Source organism: Leucopleurus acutus (genome assembly GCF_964270905.1).
Source record: "Leucopleurus acutus genome assembly, chromosome: 16".
NCBI lineage: Eukaryota > Metazoa > Chordata > Mammalia > Artiodactyla > Delphinidae > Leucopleurus > Leucopleurus acutus.
Genome location: NC_139158.1, coordinates 22,406,012 through 22,431,155, shown reverse-complemented (window position 1 = coordinate 22,431,155; position 25,144 = coordinate 22,406,012). Strand labels below are relative to the sequence as shown.

Here is a 25,144-nt window from a genome sequence, read left to right as displayed (position 1 = left end):
AGTTTGGCTAATAACCGCCTGCATATTGTGGTCCAGGGATTAACTGAGATGAGATGTGCAAAGCAGGCTCAGAGCAGATACTCTTGTTCACTGCCGTATACCCCACTGCCTGGTACATGGTAGCCACTTCACTAATAGGAATTGAATGAATGAAAAAATTGTTATTAGGGAAGCACAGGCTGAAAGAGAGGGGGATTGACTTACCAAAGCTCACGAAGCCAATGGTCAGCAGAGTGAGGACTCAACCTAGGTCTGACCCAAGTGTCCAATCTCTTCATTTCTGCTCCCCCCTCCCTCAAACAGAATGGAAATCAGCAGAAGACCAGAAGGGGAGAAGTGGCTAGGAGAAGTGAGAGCTGCAGATAGCCTTACCTGAAGCCAGAAAGGTAGAATTAATCCGTTTACAAGTGTGTGCCTCCTATATATATATGTATATATATATACACACATCTGCCCGCCACTGGCACTCTCTCCTCCAGTTATTCTCTGATTCTATTTCTTGATTGTTTTCCCGGGGGTGGAACACTTTCCCCCTTTGGCACAGTGTTTTCCTTTCCTAGGCTGTGAGGTGGTTGTTATTCTTTTTCCTAATTGGTAGAGACCCCAAATGATTGACATTGGGGGTCACACTTGTGCCCACAGTTACAAGCCCTCTGTTTTGCACCTTTTGGAATCAAGAGATTCCTTAGTTAGAAATTAACTGGGAAAACAGTGCCAAGTTACTGGGCTTGTTCTTGGTCACTCAAAAGGACGAGGTGGAGCCAGGCAGAGGTCAGAATCTGAAGCCAGGCTGCTCCAGGAGAAAAGGGTGTTCATTGCCCATACTGGGACACGTACCTGTGGTCGCTCGGGTTCCAAAGCACACTGCATCCTCATGGGCTAAGCCAGCTCCTCGGGGGTCCAGATGGGAGCAGGAAAGGAGCTGAGAATGGCTGAAGATCAGAGCCAGAAGATAACTCAGACATCGTTGGACCAGACTCACTTTATGAATGAAGAAATCTGAATTCCCACAAAGGGAGGTCCCTTGGGAGGTGGATAACTTTGTGACTGAACAAACTAACTTTGGAGTCAGTCCATCTGAATCCTCATCAGCCATTGCTGTGTGCCAGTAGGCTCGTTTCTTTCCTTCCTGAGGTCATTTTCGTCATCTATAAAATGACAATACCCATCTCCTAGAGTTGTTACGGTGATTAAAGGAGATGATGCAAGTAAAGACACGTAGCAATGATACCATCTGTGGAAGTCACTGCCGATGCTGCTTTGCTGACGTACAGACACGGGGTAGAAAATGACAGAGCCTGGGTCCAACCCCGTGTCTCCTGACCTAATTCCATGTCGACGGAAATCCCATACTGAGAAAAATCAGATGTGTGTGAACTCAGGCTGCGCAGGAAATATGACAATGGCCCACAGCACTTACTTTTTCAGGGCTTTCTTCTTCCGCCTGGTATAGTGGTTGGGCGACCATCGGCAGCGTCACACTCACCTCCTCAGGGGAATTTCACAGGTGTGACATTACTGGGTCAAAGAGGTGGCACAGTTTTAAGAATTTTGATACCTCTTCCCAAAAAACACCCCAGAGAGATCTTTAAAAATGAGTTTACAGTACTCACCCACCCTGAGCACTAACTTTCATCTTTGTCGAAAAGTGAGAGATATCTCATTGTTATTTACTTGGGCAGTTCTTCGATGAAAAGGGACGTTATTATCTTTTCATTTGTTTACTATTATTCTTTTCTGAACTGGCTGTTTGTATCCTTTTCCCTTTTTTTCCCCATAAGAATATGTCTTTTTTTCCCTCTCTTTTCTATAGCTTAAGAAGAAAATAAAAGTCTTAATATTCTTTTTCTCCATCCTGGATGGTGAATATCATTTCTGGTTGGTGCACATGAGGCTCTGTCAAAATCCGAGTTTGGGTGTCTCTCAAGGATTAAAGATGGCGCTCCAGGTGGCTCTCGGAGTTGTTTGAGCAGAGATCCTGGACAGGAACATGGGGAGTTTGGGCTGGAGACTATTCATAAGTCTAATAACCACATTATTCTAGTTTCTGTATTTGATGCTTTTACACCTTGAGCCTTTGCTGACTCTGGAGGGACTACCCCACGGAAGGCAAACTAATGCCCAGAGATAGCAAGGAATATCTCATGATGTACACCCTTGCCATCTCTAGGAATATCATATTCCTGACAGCGTGACTTTCATGTGCACAACTGCCAGTCCAGAGCCCATTCCCCAACCCCTCCTCTATCAGGCTCACACTCAGGGCCACATTTTCCCTGCCCTAATCATCCCAGGGCCAGGTGCCAGACAACTAGGGGCAACTCCCAAGTCCCAGAGGCTGCTGAAACTATTCAAACTGGCCAATCCTAAACCTGCTTACCTTGCCTCTTCTGTTTCTTCCTATGGAAACCACAATGAAGGCTACAGTTTCAAATGATAGCTAAAATTTCCCCTTGCTTTCTCTGCCTCCTGACCAAGCCGGTACTTCCCTGTGTGCCCCACCCATGGCGTGGTGTGTACCCTACTCTTGGGATCTGTGAGTATAATAAACTGTCTTTTCGATGACAGTTATCTCCTCGTCTGTTGGCCTTGCCACACCTGAATGATAATCAAACCTACATTTTAAAACAATAAGCATCATCCTCACTCAACACAGCTGGACCATCTTGTGATATTTCTCTAATTGGCTATTTTTCCACTCTTTCTTCTTCCTACCCTCTTCCCAGTCCCACACACTTAATGACATCATGGCATACTTCATTGGAGTAACTAAGCCATGCCTCCTACATCTTCTCCATCTACCTGCCTCTGGACTCATCTCCCACATCCCCTCTCCTGTCATGATGGAGACAATATCTTTCTGCAAAAGGCCTTTCTCTCCCTGTATGCTCTGATGACCTCCCAACAGAGGGTCATCACCTGCGCCACCTACCCATACTGTTTACCCCAATCTGAGCCCCTACTTCCTAAGGTCCCAGTTGCATCTGGGGAGCCTGCAGGTAGCACACCCGCTTTCTGGCTTGTGGCCAGTCAGGGGCTCTGTTCCATGTGATTTGGTTCGAGCAGCCCCCGTGGACCCCTCCTTCTTAAAGCCACTGGCAGCCACGTGGCTTTAAGACTGAAGCAGGTGAGCCTCGCATCGTGTCCTGAATACTAATACCTGCCCCTGTCGGGGCAACTGGTTCAGGTGAGTTCCAGGGCCCCAGGCTGTTCCCTGCTTGGTCTGGTTGTGGACAGGCTGGGTTTGGGGGAAGAGAGACAGGGACACCGGCTCCGGAGGCACAATCAGCCTTTGTGTTACATGATGGGTAGAGCGTGGAGAGGCCCAGATGGCTTGTGCAGACCTTGGTCCCTAAAATATTATGCCCTCCTTTTCCCAAGAGAAGGTTTATTATCACCTGGCTGAAATGAATGTTACACACCAGCGGCATGAGTCTGAATGACCTCCTAACATGTCTACGTCCTAATCCCCAGAACCTGTGAATGTTACCTTACGTGGCAAAAAGGACTTTGCGGGCATGATTAAGTTCAGTATCTTGAGATGAGGTTACCTGGGCAAGCCCAGTGCTATCTCAGTGGCACTTATGAGAGAGATGCAAGAAGAATTGGAGGAAGTAGGAGACGTGAGGATGGAAGCAAAAGGTCAGAGTTCTTTGAAGAAGGAACCATGAATGCAGGCAGCCGCTAGAAGCTAGAAAAACAAGGCAGTACTGCGAGCCCTCACGGCTATGGCTTTTTAAAAGATCACTTTAGCATCTTTAGGGAATATGGATTTTGTGTAACGTGTGTGGGGCATGGAGGTGCAGAGTGGCAGTTGAGGGACCAATTAGAAGACTTCTGTGGCTGAGACTGGTGGGTGGAGATGGAGGGCAGTGGGAGGAGTCATGTGTTTAGGTAGAGTTACCTTTATGGTAATAAAAGGAAAGAGGGACCTTGAGGGTTGGCCCAGGATATGACTGTTTAAGTGAGTGGGTCATTTTTGAGATGTGAAAGACTGGGGACAGATCTGGAGTTGAATCTCTTTCTTACTGTGCTCAAATGAAACGTAAAAACATCAATCCACCTCTTTGAAAGCATCAGCCACCCTCTGGGGACCCCAACCTGATGGTGGCGGTGTGTGCATAGTGGTTAAATGCACGGTCTGTGGAGCGAAATTGCCTAGGGTCATATTTCAAGGGCTTACTAGCTGTGTGATCCTGCCTGGTTGCTTAACGCGTCTTTGCCTCGGTTTCCTCATCTGTAAAATGGGGATGATGAAACCTAGCTCCCAGTGAGGTTGTGAGAACGAAGCAAACGCCCACCATGTTGTAAACACTCATTAAATGTTGCTCTTATGGCTTCCCTTGCAGCCCTATGTGAATTCCAGGCCAAGCAACTCTTCTAAGGCAGCACCAGCCAGGAAAAAGAGGTAATGAATAAAACAGGGCCAAAGACATTGAGGGGCTTTTATTATCCAGCCTCCACCCACCCACCACAATTATATATAATTTTATTTGGAGTAGATCCACTCAGAAATTGATGCCCGGACCTGGAAAATGGGCACGCTCTCTCCTGGTTTTGGGGAGGCTACAGTTCTTCCTTCACTCTTGGCTTCTTCTCCTGTCCCGGAGATCCCTCCGGCTCAGCTACCTTTTCCTCCTCCTCAGCCATTTCTTTCTGCCCAGCTGGCCCTTCCCGCTTGGTCAAGTTCTCCAGCTCAGGCAACTTCTGTTCTGGTAGCTCTTTCTTCGTAAAAGGTACCTCCTTTTCCTCAACTAATACCTCCTTTTCTGTCACTTCACTTTGCTCAACAGACAGTAGCTATTCAAGAAAAGAAGAGTGGGAGGGACAGAGGGAAGAAGGTGGAAAAAGAAATAAGAGGCAAGAATTATATGATAATTATTGTAATTGCCAAGCTGCCTTTCTCTGCTCTGTGCCCACAGTGGCGGCTGTCCCAGGCCTGGCTACTGAGATCCATTCCCGGACGTTTGCTAGGACTAAAGAGTAGGTACTTTCTTTCCAAGCTGAGAGGGTGTTAGCTGAGAACTGAGGAGCAGTCATTGCCGCTCTGTGGGGAAATGCCTACTTGGGAATGAAGCCAACACAGAGGAAAACAGAGATGGGGAGACAGAAAACAACTCTGAGCTTCAGGATACACCCACATCTGACGTTCTCCCAGTTACAGGGGATAAATTCCCATTGCTGCTTACGCCAAAGAGTACTGTGGTTTCTGACATCTGCAACTGAAAGGGTCCTAACTAATACAGATGACACTTTCCAGCAGATGGCCTCACTGAGGCATGAACAGAATTAGGAGAGAATGGAGATTGTAGAATGATGCCGGAGGGCAAGAGCCCATCAAGACATGAGGTTACCCAGTCAGGAACAGTGGACCCAGGGAAGCAGCCTTAGGAGCTGTGTGAGACTTCAGAGCGTTTGCCCTTCTCAGTGTTTCTCAACTCCACCTTTCTGGTAGTAGGTGTCCTTGAAATAAAGTCATCCAAACTGGATTCATCCTCCATTCTCTCCAAAGTGCACAAGGTTATGGAAATCTTGGTACCCTCTTTCCTAGTCCACTGAGTTCCTGATGGTTCTGTGTGGGACACAATAATCTAGGGTACGCTGTTTCGCCTTACCTCCTCTTCGTCCTCTGTCTGGATCTCGATTTGACTTTCCAGGAAGTCAGAAAAGCCCTTCAGGGTATGTTCGCCCGTATATAGTACAGCCTAGGAAGAAAATGGAGCAGGGTCGAAATGGTAGCCCCTTCTTGCAAAATACTCAGGGATTGCTGCACAGGGAAATCCAGACTCAAATTCCTAACAACCTAAGTGCAGTAAGCAAGTTCCTTAACTGCTCTGAGCCTCCATGACCATGGTTCTAACATAAGCATAATGAAACGTCCTCCATCACAGGGCTGCGATGTAGTGGTTCAGAGCAAGAATTTTGGAGCCACGCTACTGGGGCTCAACCCCTGGCTTCATCACTTAGCAGTGTAGTCTGGTGGCTTAACCGCTCTATGACTCAGTTTCCTTAACTGTAATATGAAGATAATAACAGTCCCTACCTCATGGTGTTTTTATAAGGATTTAATGAGTTACTATACGAAAAGCCCTTAAAACAATGCCCGACTCGTAGTCTGCACTATATATATTTGCTATTATTATTATTACTAAAGAATGAGAATAGTTATTTTACAAAGTGTCTGGCCTATGTTCCTGCTTAGCCCTCACTAGCTTCCTTTCCTCTTTCAGTCTTTAAGAAGATTAGGAAACTGCTTACTGCCCTCTGGCTGTCCTAACTCCTTTTCAGATAACTGAAGATCTGTGCCAGGTCCACCCTTTCAATCTGGGCACATGCATCTTGTGCACCAGGAGGATGACATCTCTTTCACCTTTCTGCGGCCGGCCTTCTGCCTATGCCCTTGTTCATGTTATACTTCCTACCCATACTTCACACCCTTCTGATTTAAATCCCCACCGTTCGTCAAAGTCTCATGGCTGCATGAAGACTTCCAGCCACATCTGTCCTCCAGTATGTGCCCTATCCAATTCCAGTTGCATTTGGAGAGGAGCCCATATCCTGACTTTTCCTCCACACTCAGTCATACTCTTCTTAGGAGCAGGGACTTTGGCTTGTGATTCTTTGATTGACATTCTTCCCCACATGCCAAAGTGGCATGAAGAATGTGTTGCATGAACACTGGTGATGTTCGATGACTCTAACACCAAAGTGTAAAATACTTAATTGTCTCTATTAAGCATTCTTTCTTCTTCTGATGGCACTCCACCCCCAATACTCACACGGTGACTCCCCCGACCTTATTCCATATAGTCTGAAGCAGGCTCAGCCCTAATACCAGAGGGAACCACTTGACCTAGGCCTGACCATCAAAACACCCACATCGCCTTGACCACAATGACTGGGTCGGGGGGACCCAATCAGACTGAGTCTTGGGGCTTTTGTGAAAGCTAATGGAAAACACTCTCTAACTTGAATATGAGAAGATAGTAAGGGCTGGAGCTGAGAATGAAGCTGATTTGGTAAAAGGCAGAGCTGGAGACAGGGAGAGACTGAGTCCATGACAATAATGTAACATTTCCAGTTATGTGACTCCCAAGAGCCCCTCACTTGTTGAGAGTCAGCGGGGAAGAGCCTGAAGATGGGGTACCGGTCCAGGTGCGTCAGCTGAACGTCATTTTCTGTGATGTCGATCTTGGCGATGGTGACTGTGGAATGGTTTTGATACTTTCTACCCAGCTCTTCCAACACTGGGAACAGCGCTCTGCACTTTGGGGACCAGGGTGCATCTGGAAGAGAAGGGCCATCACTCAGGCTCACCTAATAAAGACCCTGAAAGCCACACTCCCACGTAGACACGGTCACTGCGTTCCACTAATGGTCTGTTGCCACGCAAATTGCAGCCCCCTCTCTTCTAATAGTATGTTAGGTTACTTTACATTTCAACCATAGTACCTGATCATCATGAACTAAATTAGAAGAAACATAATAACCTAGCCCCCTTCCATTCAGACACTAAAACTTTTTACATGTTGGGACATTTTCTACTGTTCTCTGAAAATTTTCCTTTCCACTCCAGCTGAAGAGGAAAACCAAGAAAAATATTTATGATAGGTGATTCCTCATGTTCTGCCAGAAGGGGTGTGTGTGTGTGTGTGTGTGTGTGTGTGTGTGTGTGTGTGTGTGTGTGTGTGTGAGATAGCATGAGAGTTTTCCAACAGAGGTTAAGCTCACAGCTCAAGGTCATTTAGTTAATTAAGCAGAGGAAGTGGGGTTTGCAGACAGGTTGTTTTGAGCTGTGACCATGGTATCACACTGCCTTTCAGTCCCGTGGAGGAGAACGCACCCAGGAAGTGAACATGAGGTTGTGACAGGTACAACTACCCCCGGGAAGGGGACACTGGACTTCCCCCTTGAGCTCTTGTGTGTGGCCCAGTCACGGGGACCTATGGAGAAAAATCTGGGACCAGCTCCAACGTGGAAGGGAAACAACCTTGCCTGCCTGTTCCATTAAAATTGCTGGCTCTGTGGGAGGAGTGGCGTCAAAGGCCCTGGTTATTACATTTGGATGATCAGTCCTCCATTTACAAACCAAGGGCTTCTGTGACCATCTGCTCTCCCAGCTGAATCCCCGAATCTCCCTGGGAGCCCAATGGGCCCTAGGTTGGAACACGAGGGGGCCTAATGGCGGCGGTCCCAGGGAGCCAATCTGACAGCCCTGCTTCCAAGAAAATGAAGCTGCTTTTGCTTTTTACCAGAACTAAGTGGGCATTCTCACGACTCCCAGTGTCCGTGAGTACAGAAAGTCCTCCCTAGCCTCTCACTTAAAGGCAGCAGATCATGGTAATTCAGCCATGTGGACTTTAAACACCTGGCTCTGTGATGAACGTCCATTTTAATGAGATTTTGAAAGGCCTGCATGATGTAATCCAGCCCTTGTTTCACCCTCCAGGCAATGATGGCATCGGAGCCGGATTTGAACTTTTTGCCTTGCCATTTACTTGCTATGTGACCTGGGGTAAGGTAATTAACTTCTCTGAGGCTTGGTTCCCTGATCTGTATCATGGGGAAATCCACTGGACCTTCCTAAGAGGCTTGTTTAGAGGAGGAAATGAGAGCAGGTGTATAAACTGCAAACTCATAAGTGCACAATAGATGGTAACTCCTCCTGTTAAGTAAAAGAGATGTCTGAAGTCACTGCATTACCACCCTTCTCTGTGTCTCAGGGTGGAAGAGAAGGTCCCTGGCTTTGGCTCTCACATGCAGATCAGAAACAGTGAGGGAAGGGCAGTAGTTCCTGGCTGAGCACTGGAAATAATTATAACAACAGGGAAAATAATAGCAATAATACCTGTCCTTTATCAAATGCATACAAGATGCCAGACACTGTTGCAAGTCCTTTACATGCATGATGTGGGTCTTCAGTTTGGCTGCACCAACTCAGGTATGTTAAGTGTGGGCCATCTGAGAAGTTACTTAACTTACGCTGGTCACTGGTACAGCAGTTACTAGAGTAGGCAGTGGATTCAGGCTGACTAGGTTCCAATCCCTTACGTAATTAAGTTCACATACTAGCTGCCTGACTCTAGTAAAGTTTCTTTACTTCCCTGGGACTCTGTTTACTCATCTGTAAGGTGGGAGCAATAAAGTAGCCACTTTCAAAAGTAAGGTGTGAGGGTTAAATGAGATACACAGGCCTGGTTTATCTAGCATTCAATCAGCCATCAGCATTACCGTTGTTACAAATGGTAGCAGGCCTGATTATGAGAAGGTATTCCACACATTCCAAGAATTTGATTTGGGGGGAGAGTTGCTTTGCAGCTGATAGCATCTTTTTTTTTTTAACATCTTTATTGGAGTATAATTGCTTTACAATGGTGTGTTAGTTTCTGCTTTATAACACAGTGAATCAGCTATACATACACATATATCCCCATATCTCCTCCCTCTTGGGTCTCCCTCCCACCCTCCCTATCCCAGCACTCTAGGGGGACCCAAAGCACCGAGCTGATCTCCCTGTGCTACGTAGCTGCTTCCCATGGAATTTAAAAAAAAAAAAAAATGGTTCTGAAGAACCTAGGGGCAGGACAGGAATAAAGACACTGATAGCATCTTGATCCAAACTCTTTGGATGTCTGAAGACCATTCTTGGCATGGTGCTTTGATAGGTTTTGGAGATTCTGGTACCCAAGAATTCAGGAGCTACACTGAAAAGTAATGTTGAAGCCACTGCCTCCAATGGCCTCTGCAGAGATACTTACAGAACATCACAAATACGTCCCTTTCCTTGTCAAAGACAATGACGTTGAAGTTCTTCCCGACAAGCTGCTTAACCGGCCCCCCGTCCCAATATTTTGGAATTTCTTCACTGGATTGATGTTTCTAGAAAGCAAATTTGAGAGATTTTAACGGTCTCCAGAAAGGGATTGGCATTTGGGGCTCCCCACCCTGACTGGAAACAATGGAAGACTTTCTCCTGTTCTTACAACCGCCTTGGGAAAGAGTTGGAAATGCTGAGATAGATCATGAGCTAGATGTGCAGCCTAGATTGTCCGGGGCACTGGAATCAGAGGGCTGATGAGGCGGCAGGGCTCCAAACCGGGGTGGATTCTAGCATTTCAAATACATGATTGTTAGAATTCTTAGATGAGAGTGCGTTTCACATCATTAACATCTAAACTAGTTTGTGTCCCTTCTCCCAAAACTATAGCCACCCCCAGCTACCCCCAAGAATCACACTAAGATCATTTTATGTGACCTATAAAATATTTATCACACTTCGTTTCTTGACACCTTCTCCAAGCTCATCGCCATTCTTCCCTTGCTTGCTTTCTTCAGCCATGCTGGTTTGTTCACCCAAAGGGCTAGCCTTCCACCCACTTCCTCATACCCACACCCCCTTCTCTATCAGATTTATCTCTAACTCAGATTTATCTTGCAGAATGATCTCAGAGGAGGACTTCCCTGACTCTACCCCAGACAAGGTCAGGCCCTGCTTTCATAAATTCTCATAATACTTGGTACTTTTCCTGCATCACTTATTTATCATTTACATTTATTTTTCTGGTTATTTGATTAATGTATCACTATCTCAATGAATGGAAAGTCACAAGGGACTTTTTCTTCCCCCATCATTAAGTACAATTGAGTACCAGCACATCATGAGACCTCAGTCAATGTTCTGTGAATGAATGAAAGAATGAACCCAGCTCTTGCTTCTCTTTGAAGAAAGTGGTGAAAATCTCAGAACATATATTTTTCTCTGCAACCATTATTTTCTGAATATCTCTTGAATTCACACCCTCATCTCTGTCTGCACTGCTGCTACCCTTGGCCAGGTAGCTTGCATCTCTCGTCTAGGTCACTGTGATAGCCTCCTGCTGTTCTCTCTGCGTTTCCTCCTAACCCTCACCACACCTTTATTCTCCTACAAGCGGATTCTACCTTCACCAGACAAATCTGGCTTCCCACTGCTCTTAGGGTACCAAATCCTTAATATGCTTACAAGTCCTTGCTGTCTGGCCTTTGCCCAGCTCACCAGCCTTGTCTCCCACCATAGCTTCCCTCATCCCCACCCCAATCTCTGGAAAGGACCTGAAAATTCTTTGTGAGGGAGCGTAAAAAGTGTGGGGACTGGATATGAGAGACGGGGAATGGAGAATTAGAAATGGGCCAGATCAGGCACGTGACATATTATAGGTCATGCGAAGGATGCCCATCCTCATTCCAAGAACACAAGAGGATGTGCTGGCCCTTGAGAGGAAGACAGACACCTCCTGAGATATAACCAGAGGGAGAGAAAGAGGACAGGCAGAGCTCCAGGGAGGTTTGTAGATGTGGTGATAAAAAATGAGGGGCTCCTGTCTGAAGCCTTCTGTTTTCTTAATGATATATGATTACAGTACTCAGTTCAGACTGCAAGTAGGAATGGGGTTGGAGGAGAAACAGACTCCGAGATTAAGAGAATGAACAAAGAGAAATTTATATAGAAATGTCAGGGCATTTCTAAGAGCCAACAGGATATTTGGTTTGTGATTCCAGGAAGCCAGGCTGCCTCGTGGTGAGGTCCTTTTTCTCCAGGATTGGTCTGGAAGCAGTAGGGAAGTTAAGTTTGGGTTCAACAGGAGTGGTGATTTTGCCTGGTAAATACTACAGGGTGTAGAGGAGGTGGAAGGTGGAAGGGATCGAAGAGTTAAGGGAATCATCATCAGAGTGGTGAACCGTGGAATCCAAGTTCATGAAGGAGGGCAATAAAGGGATGGTGAAACAGGATCAGGAGACTGGAGGCCATGAAAAGGGTTAGGGATTGTAGCAATGTGGCTACTAGAGAAAGGAACTAAGAGGACGGGAAGTGTGACATCAGGCTTGCAGAGGGGCTGCCACCTCTAGAGTATGGCCATAAGAGCAGGTGGCTGAGAGGGCATGGACACACCATTACCGGAGAAAAGACCAGGGCTTTGGATATTGACATCTCTGTAAATGAGGGCAGAGTAGGGGTCGAGGGCAGGTCTGGGACGAGGAGCTTAAGTCCTCAGAGAGCGAAAGGGAAGTGATCAGAACAGCAACGGGAATCAGGAGCAGGTGGCCTAAAGTCCAACGGCGTGGAATCCAAAGAATCCGGACTTTCTAAAGGCAGAGGAGGAGAAATGGTTTGGAAGTGGCATGGAGGACACCAACCTTACCAACTGGCCTGTGATAATGTTGTCCGTTAGACAAAAACCAGCTTTCATCAGAGAAGGCTGAGGGGAAGCAGTGTCTGTGGGGGGATGGACAGAAGGTAGTGGGAGCCCTCCAAGGTAAGGTGACCATACATTCTGGTTTGCCTGGAGAGTCCCAATTTATTCCTGCCATTTCAGAACACTTTGTAAAATCGCTTCCATTACTCTCAAAAGTGTCCCCATTTGGAAAATAAATAATATGGTCACCTAACTCAGAAGGACATAACTCAGCAGGGTGGTTGAGGATATAGCAAGAGCTAAATAAACAGCAGGTGGTTATGTTATGGGGCTACATAGTGTTATGTAGCCATCCTTTTGCAGCCGCTCCTCCCTGGTCCCTAAAGCCTTTGAGGTTAAATCCTGACTGCTTCATACATGAAGCAGTCTTCCACCCCATCTTCTCCCCCAAGCAAGCAACTACCCTGAGGCCAAGTAAATCTTTCACATTAGAGTCTGAAAGAAGGATAAGAACCTACTTTCAGAGGATGCCAGCCCTGGGAGTGCCTGCATTTCATTTGGAGATTCCTACAAAGAAAATGCCTTTACTTTAAGAATAAAGAATTAATGGTGGAATTATAAGGTCAGGACAGATCAAAAGTTAAATTGATTCGAGGTGGGGAGATGGGGGTATTTCCTCACAAGAACCACGAGGTTGACCTTTCTTCTGCCTCCCCATTCAGATGACTAAAGCCATCAGAATTACAGAAAAAGAATTCTTTTGAGGCTCTGGATAAACCTTGTCCAAGGATGAGCTTACCTTGGCCTTCCTATTCAGGAAGCTCTGGCCGAATTTCTTGAGGTTTTCATAGGTTATTTCCTCGAAAGGCATTTTGTACCTTGCATCAGAGCTTAAGTTTAGGATTTGGACACATGGGATATCAGCCTCTGCGATCCGGAAGTATTCCAAGACACGTCCATTTCTGGGCTCGTCTGCATCCACAAGGATGAAAAGGATCTGCCAAACCAAACGAAACCTGTGTCTCTCTGGATCGGAGGCATGAAAAAGGTAACGACCCCCTTACCGAGGGAGAGAAACTGTTGGGAATCTGTTTGGGGGGGGGGGGCACTAATGGAAAGCAAATAGCACAGTCTATGGAGCACTTCTGAAAGCCAGGACAAAAGCTCCTTTTCATCAGGCAGGTGCAGCCCTGTGTCTCGCTGCACAGACAGGCATCAGCTGTCGTCCTGGTTTCACCATCCTTGTGCAGGACACCATTCACACAACCGCAGGAAGTCAGGAGGTCCTGAGCTTTCATCCCAGTTCCTTGGGCAAAACAGTAACTTCCCCTCTCTGTGCCTCAGTTACGTTTTCTGTAAAGTGGTGATTATAATAGTGCCCACATTATAGGGCTGCTGTGAGAATGAAACAGGACGCTGTGTATAAAAGGCTTAGTTCAGTGACTGGGCGGTATAAAATGCTCGGAACGTTTCACCTCATTATTATTCTAAATTATTCTTCTATCTAGGAAACCCACGACCTCATTCAATCATGCATTCAACACCTATTTGTGGAGTGGCTACTAGGCATTTTGCTAAGCACTGGGGATATAAGGCAGACAAAATCCATGCCCTCATGGAACTCATGTTCTAGTGGAGAAGACAGGCAAGAAATGAGTAAAGAAATTAGTCAATCAGATAGCAATGAGTGAGTGCCAACCAGATGATGGAACAGGGCACTGTGAGAGAGTGGCTGTACAGATGGGGTGAGATAGAGGCTCAGTATTAGGTAGGAAGGCCAGGAGGAGTATCTGAGGAGGTGACATTTGAGCTGGGACCTGGGTGATGAGTAACAAGTCAGGGGAACATTTATTTAGGCAGTGGAAACTGCCACTGAAAAGGCCTGGGTGTGGGGAGGGGGACACATAGAACGTTATAGAATAGAGAGACAAGGCCAGTGTGGCTGCAGTGCCAGAGAGAGTCATGGAAGATGGTCAGAAATGAGCTCAGAGCTCCAGTAAGGAGCCAGGCATTAATCTGAATGAGACGGGAGGTCACTGAGGATAAAAGCCAGAGTGTGACATGGTGATAATTTTTAAAAGACCACTCTGGTTGTAGAGAAGAAACAAGCATGGAAGAAGGAGACCAGTCAGAGTCTCCTGCAGACCCTGGATTTGGATGCTCTCAGGTCATTCATCTGTCAAAATATTAAGAGCCCTACTATGTGCCAGACACTCTTCCAGGTGCTAGGGAGATTGTGAAAAACAAAGCAGACATATTAAAACCAACCATGTATACTTTCAATAAACATTTGTTAGAGGTGAACAAGATAAGATATGGGGGTATGACCTGTTGGAATAATATTCATCCAACTGTTTATCTTTGGCACAAAAATGGAGCACGATCAATAAATGGCATTCTAGAAGTTTGCTAACTGGGGTAAAGGCAATCTACAACCTAACCCATGATATATGCCAAAATAAGTTCCACCTAGATTAAAGAGTTAATTTAAAAAAAATAATCTAGAAGAATTATGGCTAAGCATTGACTATTATAATAGAAATAGCATGGAAGCAATCAGATTGTAATCAATTTAATTACATCAAAATTCTTAAAGTTTAAAATTGAATAAACCAGGAAACGTATTTACAAGAGGTGTTTCTGTAATTAGAATAACTTTCCTGGAGAAAAATGAGGTGGGATGTAGCAGACGTTAAATATGCTCGTGCCTAGTGGCTTTATTCTGTATTTATTTGCGGTTTCAAAGTTTTTAATTGTTTTGCTTAAATTTCAGAATAATTTTCTTCAAGAGAAAGAGAACCTACCATTACCTTACTTCTTATAAAAATAAAGAGAAAAGTGAAGTAAATAGCTCCCAGAGTCCAGATGGTGCTAACTCTATAAATATAGGTATAATACTTAGGAAAAACTGATGTGTTTCTTTTTTTTTAAGATTTTTTTTGATGTGGACCATTTTTAAAGTCTTTATTGAATTTGTTACAATATTGCTTCTGTTTTATGTTTTGGTTTTTTGGCCCAGAGGCATGTGGGATCTTAGCTCCCCGACCAGGGATCAAACCCGCACCCCCTGCACTGGAAGGCGAAGTCTTAACCACTGGACCCCCAGGGAAGACCCCTGAAGTGTTTCTAATGATAATAATAACCAAAAAAATAAGCACTGTTTATTGTACATTTGCTCATTGCTTTACATATAGCACTTCTAATTCTTGCTATAACTCCCCATTTTACACGGGAGGTGACTGAGACTGAGAGGTTAAACTCATCTAAGACAAAATCACTTGTAAGAGGAAGAGAATTTGAACCCAGGTCTGTTGATGCTGAAGCCTGAACTTCAGCAACTGCTTGTCTGTGCTGCTTCTCACCTTCAGGCTTTTCACACTCCTTGACCTCAGGCAGGAGTGGTCTTTCCTTCCCCTCACCTCCAAGCCAAATGCTAGCCACACTGCAGTCACCCACTCTTAGTGGAGCATGGTCCATTGATAAAGCAGCCAGACCAGTCATGTTCCCATAGTAGACTTCTCAAAATGATGAGGGAAGAAGGAGCAAAGGTTTGGTGAGAAAGAAAGAGACACTGGGCAGGAAGAAGAATGCATATCAGGAGATTGGTATGCAAATGAATACACCAATCCTCCCTGGATTAATTTATAATCGGTAAGGCAGATGGATCGCATTAGGGTCTACAGGTCTTGGATTCCTAAATAAAGAGCCCCAAGGAGCAGTGGCAACTTCCGCAAACCTCGTTTTGGAATTCCTTCGATGCCAATTTATAATGCTGCATTGTCACACGAAATGACTTGGAGCTTTTGGAGACGAAGAGCAACATGTGATTCAGGATGTGCAATTCATAAATCAGATCCTTATTCTGAAATTAAAAGGAAAACAGATCATTCCTTGCACACAGCTGCCCCAGCTACCCTTCTCCCGGGACCCTTTGCTCACTGACCTCAGTGTTGTATTCAATAACAAAATCTGTGAGGTGCTGTTTTATGAGTTGATTGAGGATATGTTTGTTGGTACTGTCATCGATAAGCTCCTGGCGGTTCACGATTTTTCCCTTGGACAAACGAAGAAAACCATTAGAGGGCAGTAGCATCCATGACGTAGGCACTTAACAAATGTAATAGCACAATCTTCCCCTTGGATAAAAGGAAAACACCATGGTAACAGGTGTAATACATAATCTAGATACTTAATAAATATGGATGGCTGGGCAGATTAGCCTGAGGGTGGAATACGGGTATGGGGAAGCCATGAAATCCTCCAGCCTACAGACACAGGGAGGATACTTGACGGACAGCACCAGCGGTCTTGCTCTGAAATCCATCAACGTATGTGTGCTGTTGCTGAGCAGTTTCTCACACGCTGCTCCTAACCAATGAATTTGTCAGGGATACTAAGGCAAGCCCATTTCTGGGAGATACAGGGCTTCTCTTATAGGGGACTTTGATGAACTTTCTTAGAAGTACGCTGCAGTCAAGGACTCTCCATCCCACCTTCCTTCCTTCCAAAGGGTCAGATCTATTGGTACCTCATGGTCTGATAAGTTTCCCCCAGCTCCCTCTCTATTTTCCTTCAAAGGCCTTTCCCCTAGTCTTTTGCATGATTAATCCTGCCTGATGACTGCTTCTCAGAAGGACCTGGATTAGCACAGGAAATGACATAATGCTCTGTAGCCCAGGATCAAAGTCTGGGGGGGAAGGAGAAAGCAGCAGCTATCTCCTTATTTCTCTCTCCTCCATCTCCTTCTCTTCATCTATGCCAATCCCACCCTCTAGTCCAAACCTAATCCTCGGACTCCTGCAAAAGCCTCCTAATGGTCTTCCAATTTCTCCCCCTGCTTCCCTTCCATCTATCTCCTACACTTCAGCCAGAGTGATGTTGTTAAAATGCAACTCTTGCTTAAACACTTCATAGGCCCTATTGTCCCCTGGATAAAGCCTATACTCTTTCCTGGCCGTAACAATAGTTTAATAATCCTAATTAGACTAATGGAGAGCTCATGTTATACCAGCCACAGTTCTAAATATGTTATATGTATTAACTCATTTAATCTTCATAACATCTCATTGTGCTATATACTATTATTTTGCCCATTTTACAGTTGAGGAAATTGAGGCACAGAGAAGTGAAGTGACTTGCCCAGGGTTGCTAAGGTAGTAAGAGGTGAAGCCAAGATTCCAAGCTAGGCAATCTGAATCTAGTGCCCATGTTCTTGACCATTAACAGAGACCAAATCTCTCCTAAATGCATTTCCAAGTTTGCTATTTGGTTTTTGATTTTGTGATTGGGTTTATTCTGCAGAATTTTAAAATTTTTGTATGATCCAAAGTTATCAGTATTTCTTTTCATACTTTCTGGGGTTTCTGTCATGCTTTATAAAGGGGCTTTCCCCCTCCCTCCAAGGTTAGAAAGCAGTCTCTCCCATGGCATCTTCTGGTCTTTCCACAGTTTTATTGTTATATTTTTAAATCAGGGATCAATCTGGAATTTAATTTGGTGGAAGGAGTGATATATAGATTTAGCTTTAGTTTTCTTCTTTCAAATGGCTACCCAATGCTAGTCATTGAATAACATGACTAGCATATTGTATACTATTTTCCCTACTGGTCTAAAATATCATCTTTATCATATACTAAATTTCCATATGCATTTGGATCTATTTCTGGACTCTATGTTCATTCAAAGCACAAATCAGCTTATTTTATTCTCCAACTTAGAATCTTTCAATGACTTCCATGGGCCTAAGTAAAACACAATGGCTCACAGTCTTCTCTATGAGAAGACCTCTCTGAGAGTCAACCAGCATCTGGATATCACTCCACCTACTTCCTGTGTGGCCTTAGGCAAGTAACCTAACCTCTCTGAGCCATGTCTATAAGCAATGTGGTTATTGTAAGGATTTAGCTTTGCGTGGCGAGGGAGTAATGCATGTTCCAGGAACCAGACCACAGTGTCTAGAGTAACACCGTTCAATAGAATTTTCTGTGATGATGGAAATGCTCTGTAAATCTGGAAATGCTATTGAATACAGTAGCCACAATCCACCCGGTAATAGCTAGCTTGATTGAAGAACTAAAATTTTAATTTAATTTTAATGTAAACAGTCACATGTGAGTAGTGGCTGCCATATTGGACAGCTCAGATCTAGATCCCAGAGGGAAAGAGGAGGAAGGTTTGTAATAGAGGTTAGACTGTGGAAGGCTTCGTGGGCCTCATCAGGGACTTATCTTTATCCTAAACATTATAGGAATCAGTTAAAGGGCTTTCAGTTGGAAGGAGGAAAGCGACCATCAGATTTTAATTTCGGAAAGATTTTTCTTTAGAGGACAAGATAAAATGTGGTAGACCAGTTGGATGTACGTTGTATTAGGCTATGGAATATGAATGGTCACTTGATCTAGGATGGTAGCAGTAGAAAGAAATGGATAGATTCACAGGATATTTTGGATTTAGAAATCAATGGGATTGGGCTGATGGATTGGTTTTGAGGGAGGTGTTAGAATGATGCCTAGGTGTTCTGGCTTTGCTTACAGAGGAGCTGGGAGAGATGGTGACACCATTCATTAAGAGAGAAAAAACACTAGAAGAGGATCTGGAGGGGAGATTATGACTTTAGGCATGGCCATGTTGAGACATCTAGTGATGGATATAAAGGTCTGGAGATTAGAGAAGTCTGGCTGGAGACGGAGATTTGTACGTCATGGGTGATGAGGAAAGGGAGATGGACCAGAGGAAAACTCGAGGCAGAAGATTGAGCCTTAATTAATGTCATTTACTGGTTAAGGAAAGGAGGAACTCCCAATGGAAAATGGCTAGAAAGGCCAGAGAGACAACAGGAGACTCTGATTTCCCAGAAACTGACTAGTCCAATGCCCCTTAGTTCACAAGTGCAGAACCAGAATTTATACCCAAAGCCCATACATACACACATAGTTCATTATTTTGAACTAGAGCCCCCTCACTAGCAATAAGACCAAAGTCCTACCTTTCTGAACACCAGAACACTGTCAAGGGTGACGTGGAAACGCCCAATGGCATTTCTAATCAAAATCACTCCAAACGTTAGTTCTGGGAAGTCTTTGATCACATCATAGAACAACTCTGCTACTTCTTCCTCTAAATCCTGTTTGGGGAGAGATGTCTGATGAGGCTTTGGTGGGAAGCAAAATGCCTGGATTTTTTAAGGACAGGGTGAAAATAGTGACTAATTCATCTCTTCACCTTTCCAAGTTCTGTGGTTTTGCTGGGCCACCTAAATCCACTTTCATGGATGTTTCATACCCAGAATACTTCTATGGCTATGACTAAGCCCAAAATAGGCAAATCCACAGAGATGAATGGAGAGAATCGATAAACTTGACCTTTCCCAAGTATTAGAGTGAAGGCTGTTCTAACACAGGTGTTAAGACTTTTTAACATTTATTCCTTAATTGCTTTCAGAAGAGGCCCCTGATTTGACCACATGTGGTACCAAATATGAACTTGATATCACGGTACGGTTGTAGTTTCAGCCTTCTTCTTTAGCTTGAAAGAAAATTGGGGCCAAAAACGATGTCAAAATGTAGGATGGGAGAGAAAAAGGTACAAACTCTCCCCTTGTATAAATATAATCCCAAAGTTCTGACTTCTACTCAGAGAAGGGGAAGAGTCATCAAAGTTATAGGAAATGAGTTAAGATGTATAAGAGACTCATTCTCCGAAAGCAAGAGCAATTTGCAAATCATTTATCATTCAGTGATATTCTAAATGAACCTCAAAAAGCTCAGTTATACTATCCAAACCACTTCAATACGTCAATCTCCTCTCCTCTCTTCCCATTACCGTCCACCTTTGTAGTTAGCTTCTCTTACCATTTCAGCTTCCGTTTCTTCTTTATTTTCTATCCTGCAGTTCCCCCAGAAAACCAGTTCATTGAAAAAGGAAGAATGGGCATGGAATTAACCTAAATGGGAGACCTCTCCTCACCCTACCCACCCTCTCAGACACAGGACTCCCCATCAGTTGAGAAGCCACCTCCCACCTCTTGAATGCAGTACCTGGAAGAAGCCGATGATGACCAAGGGCCTGGAATTCACAAAGTCTGCTATCTCACTGGTGTCAGAGAACAAAAATGCTTTCTGGCTAATTTGTCTTCTCAACCAAACCACCAAGGCAGTAGATTCAACCACTCCTGGAGAGAGACATACAATTAAATGGATCCCACAGAAGTTTCCTCTCGAACTGGAGCAAGTCCTGTCTTCCCCAGGTTAAATGAGTAGAAACCTCTTGTCTTGGATTCCCACCCCTTGAAGTCCAAGGTCAGTTTCTCCTCTCCTCCCCACCCGAGCCCCAAAACGTGAACATTAACAACAGCAGCTAAACCTGACTGAGCACTTACCAAGGACCGGGCACTGGGCTGAGCATTTTGCATGTCTTACATCCGCACAATAACCCTATGGGATACATATTCTCCCAATCTTGCAGATGAGAAAATTGAGGTTCAACTTTGCCATTGGCCACTCCGCTAGTGAAGCTGGGAATCAAACCCGGAGGAAGCGTGCCCAGCTGTGTTTTCTTATTCACCCTTCAAAGTGACAGGAGGATGGATTTATTTTTTTAAAACATAAAGTTTTAAAATGTAATTAAAAAGGCCAGCTAGCTCTGCACCCTTGGGAGAATTCCATTATCTCCTTGTGTCTCCAGTTCCTTAGCTGAGACCTAGATGTCCATGAGGTCATACACCCTGACTTCCATTTCTCAGCTATCATATGGGAAGTGCCAAGCACACAAAAGGCATCTAAAATCGGGACACATCTACCATATCTGGGGAGACATAATGGTGTGCCAGAGTGTACTCAAGGCTACAAATGGCCTTGTGTTTGCTAGGATCATCAGTTTCATATGGTGGCAGGTAATGTAAAATATTATTTTCTGTCAAGGCCTGCTATAGAATATAATGGATCGTTTAAAATGAGTTTATGAGCTAAAGCAATGTTTGTTGTGAGTAGCTTTGGACAACATATTGGGTTGGCCAGAAAAGCCAATACAAAGGCCTTTATTCTTCACTCCTTCACTCGTTCATTCATTTGATAAATATGCATTGGGTGCCTATTACGTTACTGAATGCTGTGCTTGGTCCTGGGGATAAAATGGTGAGCAGAGACAAGACTATGCAGCTCTCGTTCTGTTCTGTTCTGTTCTCGTTCTGTTCTGAGGACAACTATCCAATAACTGCACAAACAAGGGTAAAATCACACCCAAAGTAAGTATTCAAAAGCAAAGTTCTATGAACCTATATAAAAGATACACGACCTAGACTGTGAAGTCAAGGAGAGCTTCCTGGAGGAAATCACTTATGAGCTGAAAACTGAAGGATACATAGGAGTTAACAGGAAGCAACTGGAAAAGGAAAGGCGGAGAAAACAGCCTGTGCAAAGGCCCTGTGGCAGGACAAATTGCTGCCTGGGGCTTGAGGAATGCACACTGAGTTGCTAAATCGACTGGAAAGGACACTATTTTCAGTATGTTTGCTTACTTTTCCTAAGAACATTAGGCCTTTTAAAAATTTATAATGCAGTATGTTTACATGCATAAAGGTATACAAATTATAATGTATAGTTTGATGAATTTTCATAAAATGAACACACATGTATAAATATCACCCAGATAAAGAAATTGAACGTTATCAGCCCCTCGGAAATCTCCATGGTGCCCCCTCCCAGCCACTACCCAACCCTCACCTAGAGGAAACCATTATCCTAACTTCTAACCTGCTCTTGAACTTTCTATTGAGTCATACAGTATGTGTTTAGGATCGGGCTTCACTATACGTGTGAGATGCCTCCATGTTGCACCTGTAGATTCGTTCCCCCTGCTGTGTAGCATTCCATTGTGTGAATATCCCACAACTTATTTATCCATTCTCTGTTAATGGGCATTTGGTTTGTTTATAGTTCGGGGCTATTAAGAATTAATTCTTGTGCATGTCTCTAGGGGCACATTGTATGCACTTCTGTTGGGTACATGCCCAGGAGAAGAATTTTTAGTCATGGGGACGCTGTGTCCAGCTTTAGTAGATACAGATTAGACCATTTAAAAAGCCACAGTGAATCAGGCCTCTAAAAGTTCGTAAGAGGATGATGTGGTGGTCTCAAGGGACAGAGGGGGCGGGGGAGGCTTCATGCCACCCTCAGACCATGGCTCTCCACCCACTGCAGTCACTCCCTCCTCCTGGACACCAGCCCCAAGGCTGAGTTTCTATTTTCACAGTCGTCCAAGCCATCTTTTAGGAAGAAAGAGGCACATATCATGAAAACAAACTCTTTGTCTTGAAGGCTTTGCCTGAAGAAGTTATGTCTTAAGTGACCTGAAAAGGAATTGGTTTAGAAATTCTGAAAATACCAAAGAAAGGTGAATAAAACCCTTCCAAATGGGTCTGAATTACAGGCCCTCAGAACCACTGCTCGGACTTCCCTTTGTGCTGCTCTCTCCCCCTGTCCGCACTCCAGCCGCATCCTTATCATCGGCACACTGGGCTTGGCGCCCACCTGTCCCTCTGCCCGGGCTGTCCTTTCCTCTCAGCTCTCAAGGGCATCCCACCCTGCTTATTTAATTCTTAATTTGGTCTTTTCTTACTCTCCCCTCAATCATTCTCTATTTTATGACCTGTTGTATTTTCTTCACTGGGTCTGTTTCTGAAGCTATGATTTTTTCCTAACTTTCTCAGTAGCTCCTGAGGGGGAACAGAATATGCCCCCTCAAATTCTACTATCTTGGCATATTATTTTGAATTAAAGTTACTTGAGAAATAGCCTGTGCAAGAAGGATGTCTGACCCTCCTTTGTCCCTTCGAAAGCGGGAAATAAATCTCCCATGTAGAGGTACCCTCCCTATACCAGGACGGTAGACTACATCCTTATCACCAGACATAGGGATTTAAGGTCAAGAAGGTTGTATAAAAAAACCTTGTTACTTCCTCACTAATTTGCTCCCCCCAAGCCCAAACACCTTTGCCCTGTCAATTCTTCACAACTTTATTGTTTCTTTGTCTAAAAGTTGCCTGTTTTGGTCACTTTTTTGAGCCTCATATCTTTGGGACTCCTGTACGTTATCAAATTAAATTTGTTTTTCTTCTTTTACTCTTTCTTATGTCAATTTAATTATTAGACCAGCCAAAGAACCTAGAAGGGAAGAAAGGAAACATTTTCCTCCCCTACATCCTGCAGTGTCTGGCTCACAGTAGGTGCTCAGGAAATAGTTATGGGATGAATGGGTGAGGTGAATGAATCATTAGATAACTCGGTTTGAGGGAACTTGATCTTGGACCCTCTCCTCTGGGATGGATGAGCTCCGTTGGCCCTTCTGGGTCCCATAGGACCGAGATAGCTCTGAACTTGGCAAACAGCTTGTTTCTGAGCTCCTGCCAATCGGGCACTGTCCCCACTAGGCAGGTCCCTCTCCTGGTGCTCGGCTCTGAGCCTGAGGACACAGCGACAACCGAGGTATGAATGCCGCGTCAATGATTGACTGGGGCCAGAGCTCCGCTGCATATTTCCAGGCACAAGCTGTGAATGCAGCATTAATTGAAGGCCTGGAGGCAGCCTGAGTCCCCCTCCCTCCAGGGAGATGGCCAAGGTCAAGTCTCCCACCATCAGTCCTTGGAGACCAGAGGAGAACCTGGACTTGAAACAACAACCACTAAACCCCACCTGCCTCTGAGGGAAGTTTTCGTAAAAGTCACAGTGCAAGAGGCCAGTAAAGTACCGCCGCTCCCTTAGCTCAGGGAAGCCCTGTCAAGTGGCAGAACTGGCCTTAGTCATTCTTTTTAGGAAGTGAGAAATGGAGGCTGCTTCAAGTTCTCACAGCTAGCGCTCGTCCTAAACTCTGGGCTCTGGCTCCGTCCCGGCATCCCACTGCCTCTTTCCATGGTTGGGGGTAATACTGAGGAAGAAGGGGATGGTCAGGCCCAGTACAAATATGGGCTGGCTCCTTAATTGTGGGGCCCTTGCAATTCCACCCCATTCAAACTCAACATATGCATTAAAAACCTAAGTGTTCCAGGCACTAGACTAGGGTCAGGAAACTAATAGGATATTGAGGATAATAATAACCACATCTGGACAGCACAGTGTACAGCAGGGATCAGTCAACTGTAGCCCAGGGACCAAACCTGATCTGCCAACTCATTTTATAAATAAAGTTTTATAGGGACACAGCCTCGCCCATTTGTTTGTGTATGGCTCCTTTCTCACGGCATCAGCAGAGTTAAATAGTTTCAACAGAGATTGGTTTGTCAGGCCTAAAATATTTACTTTCTGGTCCTTTAGAGAAAATATGTGTGGATCCCCCTGCTACTTAGCTGGGGAGCCTTGAGAGTTATTCCACTCTCTGCACCTCAGTTTCCCCATCTGTAAAAGCACCTCCTATACTGTTATGACACCTGAGGAGGGACTAGAACAGTGCCTGGAACACAGTAAATGCTTCAGACACGTGCAGACTTATTCTTTCTTCCTAGGAACCCTTGGCGGTAGATGTCTTTACCATCCCTACTTTACAGATGAGGAAATCAGAATTCAACAGGAGGAAGTGATTGTTCCTCAGGTATGTAGTGAGGATTTGAAGCCGAGGTGTCCACCAGCTGTGGCAGCCTTTTAGGAGACCCCAGGAAATGAGGTGAGATTGGCCTCTGCCCTGTGCTGTCAGTTGAGTAGACAGTGAGGAAGAGATACAATTCTGTGAGATGAGATCTTTGAGGGGGAAGCACAGGTGCTGTGGGACCACAGAAACGGTGCAGGCACCCCGACCCAGGCAGTCAGGGGAGACTTCCTGGAGGAGGTGATAGTGAAGCTTCCTGAATGGCAGAGGAGGTTCCAGGCCTGGCTCCCAGCACAAAGGGAGCTCAGACAGTCTGGAAGTCGCTATGCTGTCACCTTCTTACCTCTAAGTGGAGTTGGACCTCACCTGTCCTTCAGGAGGCGAAGGCATCCCAGAGC

At 45.0% G+C, this 25,144-nt stretch overlaps 1 protein-coding gene across 1 annotated transcript in view; it reads right to left on the bottom strand.

Annotated features, from left to right (window-relative positions):
• Positions 1–4,566: 4,566 nt before the first annotated feature.
• PDILT (protein disulfide isomerase like, testis expressed) overlaps positions 4,567–25,144 on the bottom strand; it is a gene marked incomplete at its 3' end in the record, with an annotated part of 37,161 nt that continues 16,583 nt past the window's right edge. The window contains exons 3-11 of the mRNA XM_082858183.1: positions 20,210–20,343; positions 19,159–19,296; positions 16,117–16,227; positions 15,910–16,035; positions 12,973–13,170; positions 9,759–9,879; positions 7,108–7,286; positions 5,616–5,705; positions 4,567–4,800 (exon numbers count right to left, since the gene is read on the bottom strand). Coding sequence (XP_082714309.1) covers positions 4,567–4,800; positions 5,616–5,705; positions 7,108–7,286; positions 9,759–9,879; positions 12,973–13,170; positions 15,910–16,035; positions 16,117–16,227; positions 19,159–19,296; positions 20,210–20,343 — 1,331 coding nt within the window. The remainder of the gene's footprint in view (positions 4,801–5,615; positions 5,706–7,107; positions 7,287–9,758; positions 9,880–12,972; positions 13,171–15,909; positions 16,036–16,116; positions 16,228–19,158; positions 19,297–20,209; positions 20,344–25,144) is intronic.